This window comes from Nannobrachium achirus, assembly GCF_963921795.1.
Source record: "Nannobrachium achirus genome assembly, chromosome: 10".
Taxonomy (NCBI): domain Eukaryota; kingdom Metazoa; phylum Chordata; class Actinopteri; order Myctophiformes; family Myctophidae; genus Nannobrachium; species Nannobrachium achirus.
This window is the reverse complement of record NC_137819.1, coordinates 51,933,566-51,954,220: the sequence shown is the minus strand read 5'-3', so window position 1 is coordinate 51,954,220 and position 20,655 is coordinate 51,933,566. Positions and strand designations below refer to the sequence as shown.

At 41.3% G+C, this 20,655-nt stretch overlaps 2 protein-coding genes across 6 annotated transcripts; both read left to right on the top strand.

Moving 5' to 3' along the window:
• The first annotated feature begins 2 nt into the window (after nucleotides 1-2).
• LOC308292573 (plasma kallikrein-like) lies at nucleotides 3-3,485 on the top strand. Of its 5 annotated transcripts, none has more exons than XM_080734951.1 (5): nucleotides 68-84; nucleotides 232-318; nucleotides 422-522; nucleotides 1,213-1,372; nucleotides 2,390-3,485. In XM_080734951.1, the coding sequence occupies exons 3-5, from the start codon at nucleotides 456-458 to the stop codon at nucleotides 2,499-2,501; spliced, it is 339 nt and encodes a 112-aa protein (XP_080591077.1). In that variant the 5' UTR covers nucleotides 68-84; nucleotides 232-318; nucleotides 422-455; the 3' UTR covers nucleotides 2,502-3,485. The 5 variants fall into 5 exon arrangements, with proteins under 5 accessions (XP_080591075.1, XP_080591073.1, XP_080591076.1 ...); XM_080734948.1 differs by having other exon boundaries at nucleotides 186-323; XM_080734949.1 differs by having other exon boundaries at nucleotides 3-312.
• Nucleotides 3,486-6,800: 3,315 nt separating this feature from the next.
• Nucleotides 6,801-19,305, top strand: LOC308292176 (coagulation factor XI). Its single transcript, XM_080734460.1, has 11 exons — nucleotides 6,801-7,386; nucleotides 7,921-8,092; nucleotides 8,291-8,394; nucleotides 9,140-9,308; nucleotides 10,640-10,749; nucleotides 13,895-14,057; nucleotides 15,196-15,314; nucleotides 16,024-16,177; nucleotides 17,432-17,532; nucleotides 18,255-18,414; nucleotides 18,523-19,305. Exons 1-11 carry the CDS (start codon nucleotides 7,326-7,328, stop codon nucleotides 18,620-18,622), a joined length of 1,413 nt encoding a protein of 470 aa, XP_080590586.1. The 5' UTR covers nucleotides 6,801-7,325; the 3' UTR covers nucleotides 18,623-19,305.
• The last annotated feature ends 1,350 nt before the right edge of the window (nucleotides 19,306-20,655 follow it).

Genomic DNA, 20,655 nt, shown 5'->3' with positions numbered 1-20,655 from the left:
GCAGCACCGGGTTCAGTTGGGTTAAGCTGGAGAAAAAAAGCAGCTGGGTTGGGCTGCGATATCTGAATTTCCCTCGCGAGATGAGTAGGTATTCATTATTATTATTATTAATGATACTTGATAACTTCTGTCTTTCATTGGCACCTTGTACTGTCGTGAATGCATCCGTCCATTTTGGGTTAAAGTGCCGTTTCTTTCTGAGGCTAATCTTTGCTGCTCTGAATGAGGCAGGCGAGTCCAAGGTGACTGTGGACATGGTTCCTCTGCATTGAATGAGTGGACACAGTTTTGCCTTTCAGGATGATTCTTCATGTAACAGTAATGTAATTAATCAAGATAATAACTTCATTCTGTCTAAAACATACATACACACATGCTGTGTGTGCTACAGTAAAAGTCCTTCTTGTCATTATGATTCCAGGTTCCGTTGCTACCTGAAGAACAATGCAAATCTTATGGTGACTAAAGCTAATGAAGCAGCCGTCTCTGGAATACCAACTCACGCCTGTCAGCCCGATAACAGTATGTACTTGTCTCACTGCGAAAAGAAAACAACTGAATAATTAATTCCAATATTGGAATCTACTCATAAGTATAAATACTTGGTGTATCCGCAAAAATGAAGAAAAAGGTGTGTCCATATGTCCTTCCGTCTGTCCATTCTTATGTCCATACATGTATATCGTCGTTGTCGGGTGGAAACCTTGTATGTCCAAAACCGTTTGTTTTGTATTTATCATTTTAAAATGATTTAAACTAGTGAAAACAGCCGATCTACAAGCACACAACGTCTCGCACCGCGAGGTGTTGTGTGCTTGTAGATCTGCTGTTTTCACTACTTTTGTGCGATGGACTTGTATGATGAAGCAGGGCTTTGCTTTGCGAAATAAATTAGAAATTTGAAACTTGGAGATACAAGGTTTCTGCCCAACAGTGATGATATCTGTCCATCTGTCGGTCGGTACGTCCCTATGTCCATCCCAATGTTGTGAAAGAGACATCTTGTGAACCTCTCCAGGGGATTTCATGATATTTGGCTGTTTTGGCATATAAACGAAACGTCCACTTGGACTCACAGATGAACTGATATCGAGCCAGGGTAGACACGTACAGTATTGGCAGAGGCCTATGAGATCATTCATTCATTTTCCTATTTCCTGTTTGGTTGTCCCAAGCAACATCATTCTGTCTCTGTCATGTTCCTCTCTATAGGCTGGCTGAAGGCGGTGTATGAAGGTGTAGATTTCCAGGGATCTGATATGCGTTATGTGTTACTGGACGATCCAGACACCTGCCAGAGAAACTGTACTGAAGACCACAACTGTCAGTTCTACACCTACGTCAATGAGGCCTTCTTTGACTCAAGATATTGGTATGTTTTATACGGACAAACACACACAGACAAAAATACAGCCTAGAATTATTGAATGCTTTAACGGTGCCGTGCTGCGAGCTTGTAGATCTGCTATTTTTGAAAAAGTTGTGAAAATGTGTGCAAATCTTTGAATATATGTATTTTTAAAGCGAATGTTTGTAACTCAAATTTTGCTTCTGGGGGTGGTCCCTGGAACTAGATATTTTGAGATGGGTGGTCCGTGGCCAAATAAATATCAGTTTGGGGTTCCTTCACATGAAAAGGTTTGAGAACCACTGACATAGTAGTCTCTCAAGAACAGACTAACTGAGCTCCAGTTAAGTGAAAAGGAACTTTTCTTTGACAATGGCTGGCCAGATTGCTGACATAGAAACATAGGTTTTTCAAAAAAAACTTAGAAGGATTCAAAAGACACTTATAGAATCGGGTCAAAATTCTGATTTTCACAATAAATAAAAAAAATAGCAGATCTACAAGCTCGCAGGTGCCGCGCTGTGAGCTTGTATATCTTTGAAAAATGAAAGTATAAAATAGGTTTAATGTTATTGTCTGAAACATATCAATGTCGCCCCAAATGTTGCCCAGATACAATTATTTGTTTGAAAAGTTACAGTAGTTAGTTAGAATCTCTAGTTCTGATTTTGTATCATGTTAATTTGCTAGTTTAACCCATTTAAACCGGTTTATACCTTTCAATCCATTACAGCATTTGTGTAACTTTTTTCTGTTGCTACCGTATATTAGCAACATTTATTTATTTATTTATTTTAATAGAAATGTTTAGTTTACAAAAGTTTAGAAAAAGTTTCAGATAGAAATTTCATCACCATTAAATATGAATTACATGTGCCATATCGAAATATTACGATTTCCAAAATCCTCAGTCTCATATCATGTTATCGATATTGTCCATCCATGTGTTTGCTAACATTACACACCCATATGCACCTGGATCTAATATGTTTGTCAGTTGTTTATGCATTATTTAAAACTGTGTTTGATGTTGTATTTCAGGCGTCGCTGCTACCTGAAGCGGGTCATTACCATGCCTGCTCCTCCCAGAGTTACCAAACTCCATAACGTTTTGTCTGGATTCTCCCTGAAGAATTGTCAGACTTCTCCCTGAAGAGACATCAGTCCCATTTCTAAATCAAGATTCTTTTCACACTTCTCCTACCTGGCAGTGTATTTCTACACACACTAGATTTAATGCACACTTTGTGTGGGCGCCAAGCAAGCTTCACACCTGTAATAATCACGCCAGGCACCAATAATGTGATAATAAAACCTGTCTTTATACCTAGCCTAGCTTGAGCATACTGAGACGAGAGACGAATGAATGACCAAATGGCAATAAACTGAGTCTTGGAAAGCACATTTTCTGGTGTGACTTGCCCCTTTTCCACTGACATGGCCCAGTACCATACCACTCCACACCGCCCACTTGTGCCAGGTATTCCAATACAAGGACCTGGGTAGAGTGGTGTGAAAGTGGTACTAAATGTGATACTAAAGAGTATCCACTCCAGAGTAGGTCTGAGCTAGGCCTAACAGGGGCAAACTATTCATAATGATTGATCACTCACTGACTTTTCATTTAGACCAACAGGATATAGTTGTAATACATGATAATAGATTCTATTGTGTTATAATCTATTATAGTGTATTATAATTATCATAGTAATGTATTAATACTTTATAGTGTATTATAATCACAGTTATAATCCATTGTAGTGCATTATAATTAGGATAGTTGTAATACAAATTTATATTGTATTATGATCACAGTTAAAAGGTTCAATTTGTTTCTTACCGATAGGGGTGTGTAATGGAAAATGTAGATATTTTTATGTGGCGTAGTGTGGTGCGGTGTAGTGTTGTGTTGTGTAGTGTGGCGCTAAAGCTGCAGTCGAAAAGGGTCTTGGTTTACATGAGTTTTGTAGTTTTCTTTTACTAAACTTATAGTTACAATCTTTAAGGTTAGCCATGTTGCATAATATAGCCCATGCCTTGTCAATATATCGTTTCAACAGCAGACACATAAGAAATTCGACCATGGTAGTGTAATGAACTCTTAGGAACTACAAAATAAACTCTATTTTGAAACTTTGGAGTTGTATTGTTCTCTATTCAAGATACTTTTGGGCCAACTGATATGCGGTAGTCCTACGGGTCTATAGAGAAGGAGCGAGTGCATTTGATCCCAACCCTTTAGGCTGAAGTCATACCAGGTGACCCTCATTTTCAGTGACGTTGAGCAAACAATGTAAAAACAACAAGCAAGACAAACACAGTGACACAGGAAGGCATTAAAAAAACGGATACAAGCAGCTAGATATTAAGTAGATTAAAAACAATACAAACAGATATATGATGGAGTGTGATCATGGATTTATACAAAGGATGACATTGAATCAAGTTTAAAGTGCGTTGAAAGGCGTTCCAGAAGTCAGGGTAATTGAAAGGAAAATACTGGCCAATCTCAGTGTGAACCAGGGGCTTTGACTAAAAGTAAATAATTTAGTCTTGATGGCTCCCATTGTTCCAACACAACATATCAGACAAATAACAAATACAAGGGATGTTTCCCATAAAAAAATTAAAAAATAAATATATATATATATATATATATATATATATATATATATATATATATATATATATATATATATATATTAATATATATTGTTTGTCTCTCCGAACCAACAATGACAAAGTGCACAGTGCTGAGAGAATTAACTCCAGTAATAAATGGGCTTGTAAATATTGGTAGTAACCTTTTTTTTTTTTGCTTGTTTCTAAAGTGTACTTATTTGGGCTTTTCCATAGTTGTTTTGTTTAAACCAGTGGTTCTCAAACATGTTCGTGTCAAGGACCCCCAAATGAATATGTATTTATCACGCAGACGCCCATCTGGAAATATTTTGTGCAATGCCTATTTGAAATGTTTTTCAAAAAGAAAAACTTTTCTTTTTTCAAATTAATTTGGAAATAGCAGCTCTACAAGCTCTGCTATTTAGATAGGCTATTTTCAAAAAGCCTTGGTATTCGGGTTTAAAGTGCTCTTGGCCTATAGGTCACTTCTTTGTGGCTTGTTTTCAAACCAGGTTGCTTATGTCTCTCGCAACACTGGCTTTAGACTTAATCCAGAGGCTTTAGGGTTGAGGCTGCAGGATTCCCATAGACATGTCTCCATAATCCAAAACCCCTTTCCTGCAACCTAAAGGGAAACTGGGTCTGTTTCTGTGTAGGATGCCTTTCTGAGCTCCTTGGAGGCAGGTTTTTTATGGAACCGACGACCACCCAGATACTAGTTTTCTGTGACTCTCAATACTAGAAGTAGAGAAGTAGAAGGTTTTACTAACATTAAGAACTACAGACTCCACAACAGTTTCTAGGAAGTAAAGTACATTATGAATTAACCACTTAAGCCCTATTTAGAATATAGTGAAATTAGCCTATAATATCTCACTATGTGAGACATTTTTGCTATATTGTTTGTTTTTAGTTTAAATACTGTTTAAAAAAAAACTTTGAATACTTAGTATTTTTAAACAAACAACAAATTTGACAACTTTCCTTAGTGACCACTATACTAGTATCTATACTAGTAGTGGGCTTGAGTACAGTCTCCACCACTGCGCATCAGTACTTTCTTCTCCAACAGGACCCTCTGTCTACAGTATGTTGTCAACATGCAGGCCCGTCCATCTTTCGTCTCCAACAGAGAACCATATATTTTCAGGCCGGCCAACTCATCCCGATGGTCCGTACAATGCTATATAAGTTTCACCATAATACATGTAATTATAAAATGTAGGCATCAAATGTCCATCTAGAGTTCTAGACAAATGCCTTGTCAAACATAAATGTTTTTAATCCCATTTTAAAAGTGTCAATGGACTGTGGTGCTCTCAGATGGTCAGGGAGATTATTCCACAAGCGAGGAGCAGCTGAGCAGAAGCCCTGGTCTCCCTGCAGAGCTTCGTCATAAGGGGTTTTCAGTGTGTCGGAATTCCCAGACTAGAGGGAGCAGGTGCAGGTTCCTTTAGAAAGGAGGAAGTGTTGCTGTATATCCCATGTACAAAGGATAATGCCTCCAGTGCTGCCCCATACACCATGTGTAAACTCAGTATTGCTAGGTGTCAGTGTCCTTTGTCCAAGTTATACAACATATTCAACAAATTGTATTCCCCAAGTTAGGAAAACCATCTACAACCATCTACTACAGGCGTCTTCAACGTTTTCAGGTCAAGGACCCCTTAGTTGAGGGAGAGATGAAGCAGGGACCCCCACAACTTTTTCAGAGATTCCACAGTTTTATTGTTTGACCGCGCAATCATCAGTGTATTTTGGATTCATGTCAATTTGTGTTTTCAGATATTTAACCACTTGATATACTTAATACTTAATAAACTTTCACGCTGTCTGCTCTTTTCCCCCTCTACACCAAACCTCTTGAAAATAAACGATCTACAAGCTCACAACGCCTCGCACTACGAGGCGTTGTGAGCTTGTAGATCGGCTATTTTTGGCTAAAGTTCTCTGAATATGGACACTAGGGTTCAAGTGATATATCAAAGATTTGGAGGACCCCCTGTAGTAACTCTGAGGACCCCCTATGGTCCTTGACCCCCTGTTGAAGACCCCTGTACTATGATGATCAGGAAGAGGCCGGACTCTGAAGCAAAACTTTACAAAGTTAACCTGCAGAATAATCTTAACTTTCTTTGTCCACTGTTCTTTACTGTTGGACTGTTTATTGTACTCATAACATCCTAATTTTGGTGGGCTGCATCTTATTATTTTAATTGAATGCCATTACCTTTAACCACTTAAACCCTATTGCATAATATGAATAGCTGTTGCATGTACACGTTAATGTTTGGTGTACAATATGCACTTGTCTTTTTTCCCCCTGATATCCAGCTCATCAGACATTAATCATTCCATTATCCCTCAACTCAACGAATGACGCATAAGTTACATCATGTCTACTGTATGTGTGAGTCCGGCCTTAGGTCTTCCATATGGATTCCATAGTTGTTGTTGGTATGATATTACACATCATACCATAGTCGTTGGTATGGTACACCTCATACCACTTGGACAAAGGGAATGGAAACCTACGGTAGTATGGGCAGAGGGGTAAGATGACCCACTTTTTTTTTACCAAAGATGTCCTTGAGGCAAGGCAAAAAGAGACAAAAATGTAATCTGAATATCTTTAGGATGTCTTCTGTCAATTGAAATTAGGAGTGTGCATCAATGGTAAAAAAACATGCATGAAAATATGACTTCTGTGGCTGAAGTTAGGGGTAAGTTGACCCATCTGATAATTACATTTAACTTAAATATTAAAATATAAAACCAACCAAATAAAGTTTAATATTCAGAACCTTAGCTACAAGTGGTAAAACAATATTGAAAACTTCTCAGGTCAGTCACGCGCGTATGTGCATGCACTCATGTTTCCACTCAGTGCTTCCCAACTTATAAATGATGGGCGCTTATTTCATGAGAACACACAAGGAGTGGGTTAACTTACCCACTGAGTCATCTTACCCCGTTCTCCCCTATAGCTATAGTGTAATGCTGATAGTGTAATGCTGAGTTTACACATGGCGTAAGACAATACAGTACTGGTCTGGAGGCTTTATTCTTTGTACATGATGAACCCTTATACGCAAGTTACTATGCAGACAGCTGACCTTGCCCCTGAGGGGTCAGGTTGGTTCAGGGACCCAAGTTATGAGAAACTCGATCAATGGGAGATAAAATGACCAACAGGTTTGTGCAGTTTAGTGTCTGAACCAATAAGCAAGAGGTTTAGTCCCGGGAGTCAGTCCCCAATGTAGTATATATAGTGATCATTTTGCTCTGAACCAACACACCACAGCTGAGTTTGAAGCAACTTGTTAGTTTCAGGTGAACGTCAGCGGAAATCAGGATGGAGGCTTATTGGGTTCTAGTGGGTCTGCTCGGTTTGTGTGCACACTCCCTCGGTCAGGGTAAGGTTCTTTTTGCTTTTGCTTTTTTATTTTATTCATTCATTATCTCCCAGGGCCTGAAATGCATTATTTTGAAATTGGGGGGAATGTCTCTTTTGGGGGGAGGGGTAATTATTAATGAATTAATAGGCCTTTACATCGTCTATTCTGTAGAGACTAGAGAGTAGAACAGAGCATATGAGCTCAGTCTATTAGGCCCACAGCGCCGGCCAGTACAACGTCCCGGATTCACGCTAGCTGGTTATATCTTTTACATTGTGAATTAATAGTCTGTTTAACCATCCGTCTGTCCGTTTGTTTGTCTGGCAGCTGATCTCTGGCACCGCTGTGGCTGAAATGATCTGTTTATTATTATTATTATTATTTATATTGTATGTTGTTGCACAGTACTCATACTTTTTGCATCTTGTAAGAGTGGTGACGGTTAAGGTGAATAAACTTTCTTGATTCTTGATTCTCTTGATACTGTACGCGTTTTCTTTCATTCTTCAAAATGTCAAATGTCAGATTATCCTGTCTTGCTGTCTCATCTAGGGTGCTGGACAGAGTGGTTTGACAGAGATGACCCTGGTGGAACTGGTGACTGGGAGAATCTTGAATACCTTCGCAATGATTATCCAGGGAAGATTTGTAATAACCCTTCTGAGATTGAGGTCACAACTCTCGATGGAGTCTCTGTAGCTGCAGCAGGTGAAATCATTTTTATGTAAGTATTTATTGTGTTAAGTAATTCAAGTTTGGTTTTGTATGATTTTACGTACTTTACCCTTTTAAACCCTATATACTTCATTAACCGTGGTCCCCTTGTTCTTGGTCCCCCTCCTTTTTCCCTCTACCAAATCTCTTTTGGTAGAGGCCAAATATTGTAGTGAAAACCGAATTTAAAATCTCTTCTCCTTTTCAGGATGGACGCAATCCTAGGATTCGGCTGCAAGATGTCAGACCAACCAGACGGAACCTGTCAAGATTACCGTTCTCGTTATCTCTGCCCCCCACCATTCTGTGGAGGTAACTGTGTCAGATTCTCCTTTTATTATTCTGTCTCCTCCAGGCCGGCTGGCAGAAGTCCGGAAAACTATGTTTTTAACTCAGTCCGTCCATGTCTGTGTGTGTGTGTTTGTCTCCCTGGATTTCTTGGATGTTGACGCACCTCTACATATAGGCCATTTTTGCCACACTAGATTTCTGCCCTTTTTTTTGGGGGGGGGGCTTTCTCAAAACACACTTTTTGCTACTACTCTCACCCAAATCAGTACACATTATCTCAAGAGTCATCAGGATGTAACAGTCAGATTTCTTATATTCCATTTCAATTGGCTATGACTGAATTAGCCAGTAGCTATGCCCCTCCCAAAAAGCTTTTGTCCAATGCTATAGCTTAGAATAACTTCCTGCTCGTCAAGGTTTGCCTTGGCAACAGCCTTGGCAAGCTGCCGGTTGCTAAGCTAGCATTGCATGGACAAAAGCTTTTAGGGGAGGGGCATAGCTACTGGCTAATTCCAAAGTTCATAGGCACTGTGTAGGTAACCACCCGGCCTGGTGGAGACCTGCGCACAGAGGAGCACACTTTTCTATAGCTGTAAGGTAGATGTACTGTATCTATTTGACCCCTTAACATTTTTGTCCCACAAACTGAATTGTGTGTGTGTGTGTGTGTGTGTGTGTGTGTGTGTGTGTGTGTGTGTGTGTGTGTGTGTGTGTGTGTGTGTGTGTGTGTGTGTGTGCGCGCGCGTGCGTGCGTGTGCGTGTTTAGAGTGTGAGGAGCGAAACTACCATGAGAACATTGCTTTCGCAGGAACAGACATACCACCATCCTTGTTTGGGTTTTCTCCTGATGTGGAACACTGCCAGATGATGTGCACCCAGCATGCATTCTGCTCCTTCTTCACCTTCTTTCGAGCCGACTGGACCACAGACGACCGGTAGGTTACATCAGGGGTTCTCAACCTTTTCAGGCTATGACCCCCAAAATAATCATATACTTTAGAAATGTGCAGATACCCTCTATACACATAAACTTTATGTTGGTTTGTTTACTGTTGAGTGAAAAAACAATGTTGCACATTAAATTAATGATCTGGGAACCCCCCAAAATAATTTGGGGACCCCCCCTGGGATCCCGACCCACAGGTTGAGAACCACTGGGTTACATGAAAATACAAACTGCAAGAAATGCATATGCATGTGAGCATGCTGTATTTTTTTAGCTGATTTAGAATCATTGTAAATCCAGCTAAATTGAATGTTCATAAGCAAACCCACCCATCCTACCCATTATCCTGTACCCATTTTAACCCATTAAGACCTGACGCCGACCAGATGCCTTCTAAAGAAGTTAGTTTGTGCCAAGGACTGCCAAATATAAAGATTTTGGCGGTCCATTTTCAGATGGGACCCCCATCTGAAAATGTTTTGTGCCAGGGACCCTCAGAAGGACAAGCTCATTTTTCAAATATTTCAACATAAATAAAAAAATATCTGTATATGGTAGAGTATGTTAATACAATATAACTTATACAACTGGGGTGGTTGTATTTTGTCTCCCCCTCTTCTGAGACATTTAGATCTTGTCAAAGGCCATGTATCACCTATAGACACAGGATCTGAATTTTCACCTGATGGTCAAGATCCCCTGAGCAAGCAGGCAGGCTCTATTAGATCGATGGTAAAAGAAAAATGTCAGCACAAAACTGGTTCAAATCCAGGGTAGAAGAGGAATGTTACATAGTGCAGCTTTAATTGCGACCAAAGGTCGCAGTATACCATGAGAAATGTTGTAGCTTGTCCTTCCCTAATGGAAGTGATGTCATCAAACCCTGGATATCCATACTGTCACTGTGACATCACTTCCTGTTCCACTTTCGTATTTCCTAGAATCCCTTTTATGCCCATATATGTATGAGTCACTCTGTGCCACATCACTGTGACTCACTGTCACTGTGGAATTGTGCCACATTTTGAAGGCTTGTGTAACCTAGTTCTAAATGTGAATACTGTATGTGATTGTGTTCTATTGCAGTGGTTCTCAAAGTGGATTCCAGGCACTTTGTGGGTTCCTTTAGGGGGTTTAAATGGACCCATACAATTCTGTAACTCTGACAGTATACAAATGGAACCAAATGGACCCTAATGGTTCCATTTGGTTCCATTTATACACTGTCAGAGTTTAGGGAAGGCCAATAGAAACTATTGTACTCACTGAATCTTACTATAGGATAGGAGACTTTGACATTTGAACACTTCCTTCCTCCAGGACATACAATTGCTACATGAGGTTCACTCCTACTGGACAGCCTACAGCACAGATTCCATTTCTGGGTGTGACCTCTGGCTTTGCCTTCTCTTCCAAAAACTGCAGTTATGGTAGGAACCATGCGTTTTATATCTTCTTCATAAATGTGAGTCCATATATGTTCAACAAGATCATATCACACCTGCGGCATTGTTTCATTGGCTATGCATTATGGTGTGAGGGGTGAGTAGGACCCAAATGCACACAGGCAGTGCAGTTCAAATACAAAGGGGTTCAATTTCAGAGAAAACAAGTCCAAGGGAGAAGGTTTCCAAAGATCTAGTCAATGGCAAAAACGGTCTCACACACACTAGGACTCAGAAATACTTGTAATAGCCTACACCAAATAAAAGGCCAGATAGATAGCCAAGAGAGAACAGTGACATGTAACATCCATTAGAATCTAACAAAGGAACATGGGAAACTGGGGATACGATACGCAAAGGTTAATTGGACATTGGTGAACGGAATGGACAATTAGCACAGGTGGACGGATGACAAGGGAACACACCATGGGACATCTGGGACATGTGTAGGACAGCCAGGTAGGAAATCATATGATCAGGATCATCAATGTGTGGTGGCAATACTTTACAGTCAGAATACAGGGTTTGAGTTCCCATGTCTCCAGCTTTTCTTCAGAATTAGCCTATAGGACATTGCCTTGATTAATACAGAAATAGTACTAATGCTATTTTCTGCATTGTAAGAAACTGTGGATTGTGAAAAGAGCTGCTAAAATTATTGGCACAGAATTACCACAGCTACACACAATCTATAACACACGCTGTAAGAAAAAGACAGAGAACATCTTAAAGGACAGCAGTCATCCCGCCCATTCCCTGTTCTTTCTCCTCCCATCCAAAAAACGTTACCAGAGCATCACATCGCACACCACTCGTCTCAGTAATAGTTTTTATGCTCAAGCAATCAGGTTGCTTAACGAAGAGATGAAAGCGAGACGTAGGTGTAGTCATGTGCACTGTAGGCAGTTTTTAAACTGTACACTGTATGGTTTTTGTTGTTTTGGGTTGTCTTGGGTGACTTGTTGTTGTCTTGTTGTTTTGGGTTGTCTAGTGTGTGTAATAAGGCTGAGAGTGCTCCTGGCACAAGCATTTCATTGTATATCTGTACCTGTATGGATATGCGTGTGACAAATAAACCTGAACCTGAACCTGAACCTGTAAAGTTAGCCAAAAAGAGACATCACATTGACATAGTGAGGGCTCAGGTTGGAAAGCAAATAACATGGTGACATCTGGTGGACAGATCAGGGAAGCACGCTGACTTGGGAACACTGGGGATATTGAAGTGCTGGTAGGGAAGCATGTAGGCCTACAACAGAGCAGGCAGGGGTGTCACAACAAATTCTGGGCCTTGGGTACAAGGATTCACTGCGGGCCCTCGCACAATTATTTTGTGCTTTAACTATTGAAAAATAGCAGATCTACAAGCTCACAGCACGGCACCGAGTGCCGCGCTGCGAGCTTGTAGATCTGCTATTTTTTTTAAATCGTGAAAATGTGTCTATTTCAATTAGAATATTTCAAATCCTTCTAAGGTTTTTTGAAAAAACAATGTTTCTATGTCAGTGTTGCTCAAACTCATGTGAAGGACCTCCAAAATTATATGTATTTGGCCACGGACCCCCATCTCAAAATATTTAGTTCCAGGGACCCCCCCCCCCCAGAAGCAAAGTTTGAGTTACAAATGTTTGCTTAAAAAATACATATATTCAAAGATTTGCACACATTTTCACAACTTTTCAAAAATAGCAGATCTACAAGCTCGCAGTGCGGCACTCGGTGTTGCGCTGTGAGCTTGTATATCTGCTATTTTTCAATAGCTAAAGTATATAAAATAATTAAGGCCCCTCCCTCCACATTGGGCCCTAGTAACTCAGTCCCACTTGTAGATTTGAGCTTGTAGATTTGCTATGTAATTCTTTTTGTCTGATGTTGAATCTCAACCCTGGCCATTTTACATTGAAAAACTAAAATAGCCTACTAATAGAGTAATCTAAAACTGAGCCTTTTCAGACCATAAACAAAACTAGTAAACTCGCTTTAAAAACGAATTCAGACTAAACTGGAATTGAAATAATGAAAAATGCTAAAAGAAAAATCTGTCCTATTGTAAATCTGGATTAAGAGCGTTTGCTAAATGCCTAAATTGTAAAATTGTTTAAGTGGTTAAATCTAGGCTGAACACTAGAAGTGATGATGGTGCGTTTTCATGTTTCACCGTGTATTACCTGTAACCTGACGGAGACCATTTCAGGTCGACACGTTGTACATTAAAGTCACTGTGGGAGCATTCAAAACAGTGTGCGGATATTATTTCTTTTCTCGCGTTTTCCATTAGGGCCAATTTTCAAGCTAACAATGTTAGCTTGAAATGGCTATTTTCGGTGAGCCATCTTGTGACAAATTATAATTAGACTTTGGAGTGACCTCCCAGAGGAGGTCAGATTAACTAAATCACTGTTCATCATTTAAGTCACTCTTGAAAATGTCCTGTCTTGATTTTTATAACGATTTTATAAGGACTTTATAATTCACTTGGATCTAGTTTCATCTAATTTGTAGGTTACATGTTTAATAGTTTTATTATATTCTCTTTTTTGTAAAGCACTTGCGTGAACCAGAAGCTATATCATTTAAAATAGTATTACTAGTAAGACACATCAGGGTGACATGCGACCTCGAGGTCGGCCACGCCAATTCTTGGCCATCTGGCCAGTGATGTATATCGGACCAGTTACCCATATATGGAGACCATCTGTTTTGGCCATTTATGGATTCTGTTAGTGTGGTATGTGGCCGATATATAAGGGCATTCCCATATGAAGTCCTGTTAGATATGGGCTTAATATTGACGACATCAGGGAAATCCATATATGGGCATAAAAGGGATTCTGTTAGTGTGACATCACAGTGAGCCAGAGCGTGATGTCAGAGCGGCAAACCCATTCTGTTAAGAGTGGTTCCCCTGACATCACAGTGATGTGACCACAATGTCAGGCGTTATAGACAAAGATACAGACAAGCTGTGACCGTTCACATATACTAAACTGCGACCTACGGTTGCAAATATCATCATCATCATCCTCATAATTTTGTACTTTCTCTGCAATCCGAACTAATGTTATCAATTCCTTATGCAAATGCAAAATTATTGAAATTGTATTCCTCTGGTTGGGTTTCTGTCTGCCAGATCCCTGTCTGTCTAAGGTGTACGAGAATGTAGACTTCTGGGGGGGAGACTACCGCTCCCTGTTCACTCAGGACCATGAGCATTGCCAGAGAGCCTGCACCAATGACCCTGGCTGTGGCTTCTACACATACATCAACAAGTTCTTCCACGCGGAGAGTATCAGGTAAATCAGGGGTCTTCAACAGGGGGTCCGGGACCCCTAGGGGGTCCTCAGAGTTACTACAAGGGGTCCTTCAAATCTTTGTGTGATAGAAACTTTTTTGCTCCTTTTTTATATTAACCACTTGAACCCTAACGTCCATATTCTGAGAACTTTAGCCAAAAATAGCAGATGTAGATCGGCACTTGTAGATCGGCTATTTTTGGCAAAGATGATTGGTGTGTAGAGGGGAAAAAAGCAGACTAAGTACAAAGTGAAAGGTCAAAAGTATTGATTATACATCAAGCCAGGACCAAGTGTGGAGAAGATTGGTCACAGGTGCAGCGCACAACTTGGTTGGTGAGTTGGTGAGACGAAGGAGAACTCCAGGCAGGAATAACCCCACAGTACTGGAGAACTCTACGCACCTGTGTCACCTCAAGACCTCAGGAGGGACACACCCAATACCTCCCCAGAGAAGCCTCTTGTTGGGAAAAAACAAATAGAGCAGGAGAGGGGAGTTTAGCCTTGGTCAGGAGGAGGAGATGGGCAGTGATTTGGCCACCACTGCCGACCCGGCCATCAGGAGGGTGTTGTGGTTTGCAGGTCGAAACACCTTATGATCGATGGTTACCACCTGAAGACATCAAATTTTCCTGGCCAAGGCTACATTCACCAAACGTGGAGGAGAAACATCTTTAGAAGTAATTATAATCGATGATTCAAGTGGTTAAATATCTGAAAACACATTGTGACATGAAACCAAAAAAAAAACACTGATGATCGTGCTGTCAAACAATGAAACTATATGGAATCTCTGAAAAGGTTGTGGGGGTCCCTGCTTCATCTCTCTCTCAACTAAGGGGTCCTTGGCCTGACAACATTGAAGACCCCTGAGGTCAATGATGGGTCCTTGAGAGAGAACAGTCCCAGCATCCGTATTGTGAGGAAAGCTTTAGCTGAAAATAGCAGATTGACAAGCTCACAATGAGACGGGTTGCCTTGTGTCACGCTGTGAGCTTGTCGATCGGCTAATTTCAGCTAGAGTTTTACCAACAATAACAGAAACTACCTACAATCATGAATGGACGACATTAGGAAATGCATTTCTCCTTTTATACAAGAAACATTATTGATATAATTGTGGGGATTCTGTTTGCAGACACAAGTGTCATCTGAAATTCAGCTGGACAATGCCCAAGCTTCCAGTGATGAATGCAATGCATGGACATTTCTCTGGGTTCTCCCACAATGTGTTCCAAGAAAAGCACAATGAAACACGTATGTTGACACACACAAAGTACATACAAACAGCTATATTGGCTTCACTGTTGATCAAACAAGTAGTAGAAATTATGCAGGTTAAAGGCCCATTCCCACTGGGCCAGATAACAGATATCTGGAGATATTTCTCCAGATATCTTTCCATGCAAAGTGGATGGTAGATACAGATAAAAAATATATTTGCCACAGATAAAAGTATCTGTGGCAAATATCTGTGGTAGACTTTTTTTTTATCTGTATCTACCATCCACTTTGCATGGAAAAATATCTGGAGAAATATCTCCAGATATCTGTTATCTGGCCCAGTGGGAATGGGCCTTTAAGGTGTTTTTACATTGTTTGCACCAGACTAAAATGCATAATACTTTACTGTCATGAGTTTTATTGTAACTTTCAGATGAGAATAGTATTTGTTTCTATGGCTGATATTGAATTTGCACAGATAATTGAGCTTATTACAATTTTTTCTTATAAACGTAGCATTTTAACTGCACGACGATAACAAAACATTAATAAAAAAGGAACAAATTCTGCAAGTTGATTTTGTTAAAGGAAAATATTTGGCTTCCTAGAAGGTAGGAAACACTACTTGCATTCGAAAAGAAAACAAATATGCTTTAGAAAATGTCAATGGGCTAAAAACAGGCAAAAACCCTTGTATGGTCCTTTAATGTGCCTGCTTTTCACACTGTGTTTATGTGCATAGATAAAACATGTCCGACCGAGATGAAGTTAAACACTGAGATGCCAGGACACGACCTTGAAATGTTGTATGCAGTCTCACCTGAACACTGTCTGAGCCTGTGTTCTCATCGTCCACTCTGCACCTTCTTCACCTACTTCACTGCGACTGACAAGAGGTAAGTGTACTGACAGTAGTGTAGCCTACTGTAGTGTAATGCAGGGGAGTCCCCAAATTATTTTGGGGGGGGTCCCCAGATGATTAACTTAATGTGCAACATTGTTTTCTCACTTGTTGAGAATTGACCAAATTGTCAAATATTAGAGGCAGAAATTGTGAAAATAGCTGCATGTAGATCTGATATTTTCACCAACCGTGTTATACAAAATGTAATTCCTCAACTCTTAGTGCTCGTCAGGGTGGGTGGGGGGGTCCCCAGTTAAAATATGCTTATTTGGGGGGTTTTGGCCTGAAAAGGTTGAGAACCACTGGTGTAGTGCATATGTGCATGTGCTGTTTTCACATGTAGGCCTATAACAGTGGCCACACAGCATACAGAATATAAATACTGTATTTAAAGACAAAACACTACCAGATCTTTGTCAAATATGGTTTAATTGCGAATTTATTGTTTTGGGTTATATGTGGGAGAAAGTTCGGAGAATAAAGGAAACTGTTTTTGTCACTTTTCTGAGGAACCATTTTATTAGTGGCACACAAAAAAAAGACAGAAAGAAAGAAAGAAAGAAAGAAAGAAAGAAAGAAAGAAAGAAAGATAGAAAGAAAGAAAACTTGTTTTAAGCAGACCAGGGGATTTGCAAGCTGCAATGTTAGTAAATGTCGACAAGCACTGAAGCACACCGTCCAGGTTGGAAAGACATGTTGGATGGAATAAGTTATCACCTTATAGTTATGTTACCACCTATAGACGGGTTTCTGGTCCACGTCACACTGATGGGTCGGTACCAAAATTAGCCAACAAATAGAAACCATGCAGCGCTCGGGCAGCGCTCCCCAAAACAACAGGTTTGGGGATTGGTGGGAATTGATTACATGATACATTCAGCTGTGCATTTAGTCTCAATGTTTGTAAACAAGAAACCGGTCTATGTGCCGTTATGGACAGAATAGTAAATCTTCGTCCCACCGGACTTTCGGCACCTCCGCGCGGTCCCAGTGAACACAGCGAAGCGCTCCCTACCTCCTTGCCCACCACTGGCCCCCACCGTTGCGCTCAGGGTACCTGGGAAAACCACGGTCGCCATCCCACGGATGGGACAGGGGGTGGAGGAGGCAGTCAGTTTGTTTCACTCTCAAGTGAATAAAGAATGGTTTCACATGGATTACTTTTTACAACAGGATATCATCTGGTTAAAATTGTATACACGTGTTACATATTGATTGTTTAACTTTTGTCTCTCTGGATATCCAGGTTCCACTGCTACCTGAAGAGCAATCTCCACGAAATGGTGACCATTGCTACGAATGGAGCCACGTCTGGAATGCCACCACAATTCTGTCATCCTGATAACAGTACGTAATGACGTTTCTATCGAAGAAAGAAATAGTTATTAAATAGTAGGTTCATTCAGGAACTTTGGTAGCCTGGTGGGGCCTGACATCATACTGCGTTCACTCACTCATTCCTTCCACAGAATAACGTCTGGCCTTCGGCCTATTGGCAGCTTGAAAAGTGGGCGGGAGTACTTGCCTTGACAGACAGACTCCTCTAACCAATCAGCGTAGCAAAACATCTCTCAGCCAGTCGGAAGAACGGCAAACAAACACATATTTTTTGGCCGATAAACTCCGCTAGTGCATCCCCTGTGTTCCTTTTTAATTGTTGTAATTTATTCCAACTCTGAAATAACTGCACTTATTGCTTGTTTTATCATTAGAGCTTTAACTGTTACACTTGTTGCATCGCGAGGGCAGCCATTGTTGTTTTGAAAATGCTGCAGCATGCATCTACGTCACCGTCTACACATGGACCAATCAGGGAAAGCTTTTCACTTGTTGTCAGGAAGACTACGTTTGTTGTGCGGACAGCAGTCACTGATTGGCCCCAATTAGAAAATAATCAGTATACTCGCTGCCTATACCCGGAAGGCCAGACGTTATACTGGGGAAGGAATGAGTGAGTGAACGCAGTATGACGTCAGGCCCCGCCAGGCTAGAACTTTGGTATCTTATAAGCCTAAGGTAAGCCTAGAATTGCTTTAACGTTTCTATCCTGTTCTGCTCCTATACTGTAGGCTGGTCTAGGGCGGTTTATGAAGGTGTAGATCTCACGGGTCATGATCTCCGTTTCGTGGTGCTGGATGATAAAGACGCCTGCCAGAGAGCTTGTACTGAAGATGCCGACTGTCAGTTCTACACCTACGTCGATGCCAGCTCCACGGATTCCAACCATTGGTATGTTTCATAGACACATGCACGTAACGCGCACAGCCGCACACATCAAATCGTGCCATTTTTATTGTCAAATGCATTATTATTTAAATTACTGTTGTTGTATTCCAGGCGTCGCTGCTACCTGAAGCGGGTCATTACCTTGGCTGATCCTCCTAAAGTTGACGAATTGCACAATGCTGTGTCTGGATTCTCCCTGAGGAATTGTTAAATCAAACCTAAAACTAAGTGTATGCTCCACAATTCTGCCTGGTAGCATGTTCTGTATCTGTGTACTTACGCAGGTGCTGTATTAGGCTTGCAAATTGTTGATTTTCTTTTTCTTTCACCAACTCATTTTATATTATTATTATTTACTTGTTATCTTAGTATGTCTTTTCTTTAATAATATCCTAATACTGGGGCGCCCTTTGGCCCACTGGTCCAGGCGCATACCACTTTGCCACATAGGCATGGATGCCTTGCGGCGTCGCCGGTTTGATTCCCGATTCGGACGACCTTTGCCGCATGTCACTCCCCAGTCCCCATCTCGCCCCCCATTTCCTGTCAGTCTACTGTCCTATCATTAAAGGCATAAAACCCCCCCCCCCCCAAAAAAAGAAATAAAATAAAAATAACTAGAAGAAGTGCTGCAGGTCTCCACCAGCCACGCGTCCTGGTGGTGCTATAATAGGCCAATGTAAAAAGGGTGGCATGTGTTCTTCACCAATCTTAGACCTTTCATGGCGCCACCATAAGGCTGATTTCAAAAATTTGAAGTGGCATTTCCTAGTGGGAATGTGTGTGCGCGCGATTTCATGTTAATTGCACTCTGCAATTGTGATTTGAGGCATTTTGTCCAAAATGGACCAATCTTACAAACTTTGAAAGCCAATATCAGCCAATCAGGATGGAATATGGACAATCAGACAGATCCGTGTCGATCACATGACCGTAGAGACACTGTCTACCGATTTGCGTGATTTTTGGACAAAATCTGTAGGAGTAGTGTACAGAAATGTGTTTTGCAAACATCGGCCTCATGGTGGCGCTAGAACAGGGCCATTTAAGAAATGTGGGGCAGAGGTTCTGAATTGGCATCCAGGGAGTGTGCTTACAAAGTTTGAAACTGATGGGTGGAGTTATAGGTAAAACCACAAACCGGCCTGTTATAGCGCCACCATGAGGGCCATTTGAAAGATTTGGGGCAGAGGTTCTGAATTGGCATCCAGGGAGTGTGTGTGCTCATTTTGGCAGCGACCGGGCCAACGGCGCCGGAGATTAGCTGTACACAAACTCGGAGGACGAATGGGCCTGTTATAGCGCCACCATGAGGGCCATTTGAAAAGTTTGGGGCAGAGGTTCTGAATTGGCATCCAGGGAGTGTGTGTGCTCATTTTGGCAGCGACCGGGCCAACAGCGCCGGAGATTAGCTGTACACAAACTCGGAGGACGGACGCACGCACGGACGGACGGACGGACGGACAGGGGCGAAAACATACTCTCCCCCTGCCTTCGGCTGGTGGAGACAATAATATCCTAATACTTTTGTGTTTCTAATATTAGACTATTTTGTTAATTTCCCTCAAATTCTATTGCTTTGAAAAATCTAATCATGTTTTGTAAAGTGTTTTGCAAAGATAATATTAATAATATGTGTAATAATTATTATTATTTGTATTATTGTTACCCGTACTACTACTACTACTACTACCATTACATGTACTGTAGCCCAGAATCCAATAAAAAAAATACAAAACATGTGTAACACATGTGAGCATTGTGTTTATTACTTCATCCACATAACAGAACAGAAACATCATCTCGGTTGTCTTCTCCTCCTACTGCGCCACCCTCTCCCCCCACCCTCCCACATTACCCCCCCCCCCCCCCCTGCCCTGCCGCGTCTCTTCCTCATTCCGCATTGACCGCACAGCGTCTGCTGTCTTTTCTGTGCCTTCCCCCCCCCGTCCCCCCCTCCTCCCCTCCCCTCCCCTCCCCTCCCTGCTTCTTTCTCCTATTCTCTGTCCCTCCCTTCCCTTCGCTCTCCCCCCTCCCCTCACCCTCACCCTCACCCTCCCCTCCCCCGTGGGAAACCCAGTGCAGTGTGATTGTGGTTGTCCTTCCTGGAAGCTGTGGTGGTGACTCTGGCTCCTCTACTCAGAAGGCCAGAATAGTGCCAGCCTGTGTGTGTGTGTGTGTGTGTGTGTGTGTGTGTGTGTGTGTGTGTGTGTGTGTGTGTGTGTGTGTGTGTGTGTGTGTGTG

What these genes read in the sequence shown, in the direction of transcription:
- LOC308292573 (XM_080734947.1), top strand. Translation starts at nt 301, where the DNA reads ATGATTCTTCATGTAACAGTAAT. An exon ending in ATTCTTCATGTAACAGTAAT is followed by an intron (nt 324 to 421) that starts GTAATTAATCAA and finishes TTATGATTCCAG; the next exon opens with GTTCCGTTGCTACCTGAAGA. An exon ending in TTCTTTGACTCAAGATATTG is followed by an intron (nt 1,373 to 2,389) that starts GTATGTTTTATA and finishes GTTGTATTTCAG; the next exon opens with GCGTCGCTGCTACCTGAAGC.
- LOC308292176 (XM_080734460.1), top strand. Translation starts at nt 7,326, where the DNA reads ATGGAGGCTTATTGGGTTCTAGTGGGTCTGCTCGGTTTGTGTGCACAC. An exon ending in TTCCACGCGGAGAGTATCAG is followed by an intron (nt 14,058 to 15,195) that starts GTAAATCAGGGG and finishes TTCTGTTTGCAG; the next exon opens with ACACAAGTGTCATCTGAAAT. An exon ending in TCCACGGATTCCAACCATTG is followed by an intron (nt 18,415 to 18,522) that starts GTATGTTTCATA and finishes GTTGTATTCCAG; the next exon opens with GCGTCGCTGCTACCTGAAGC.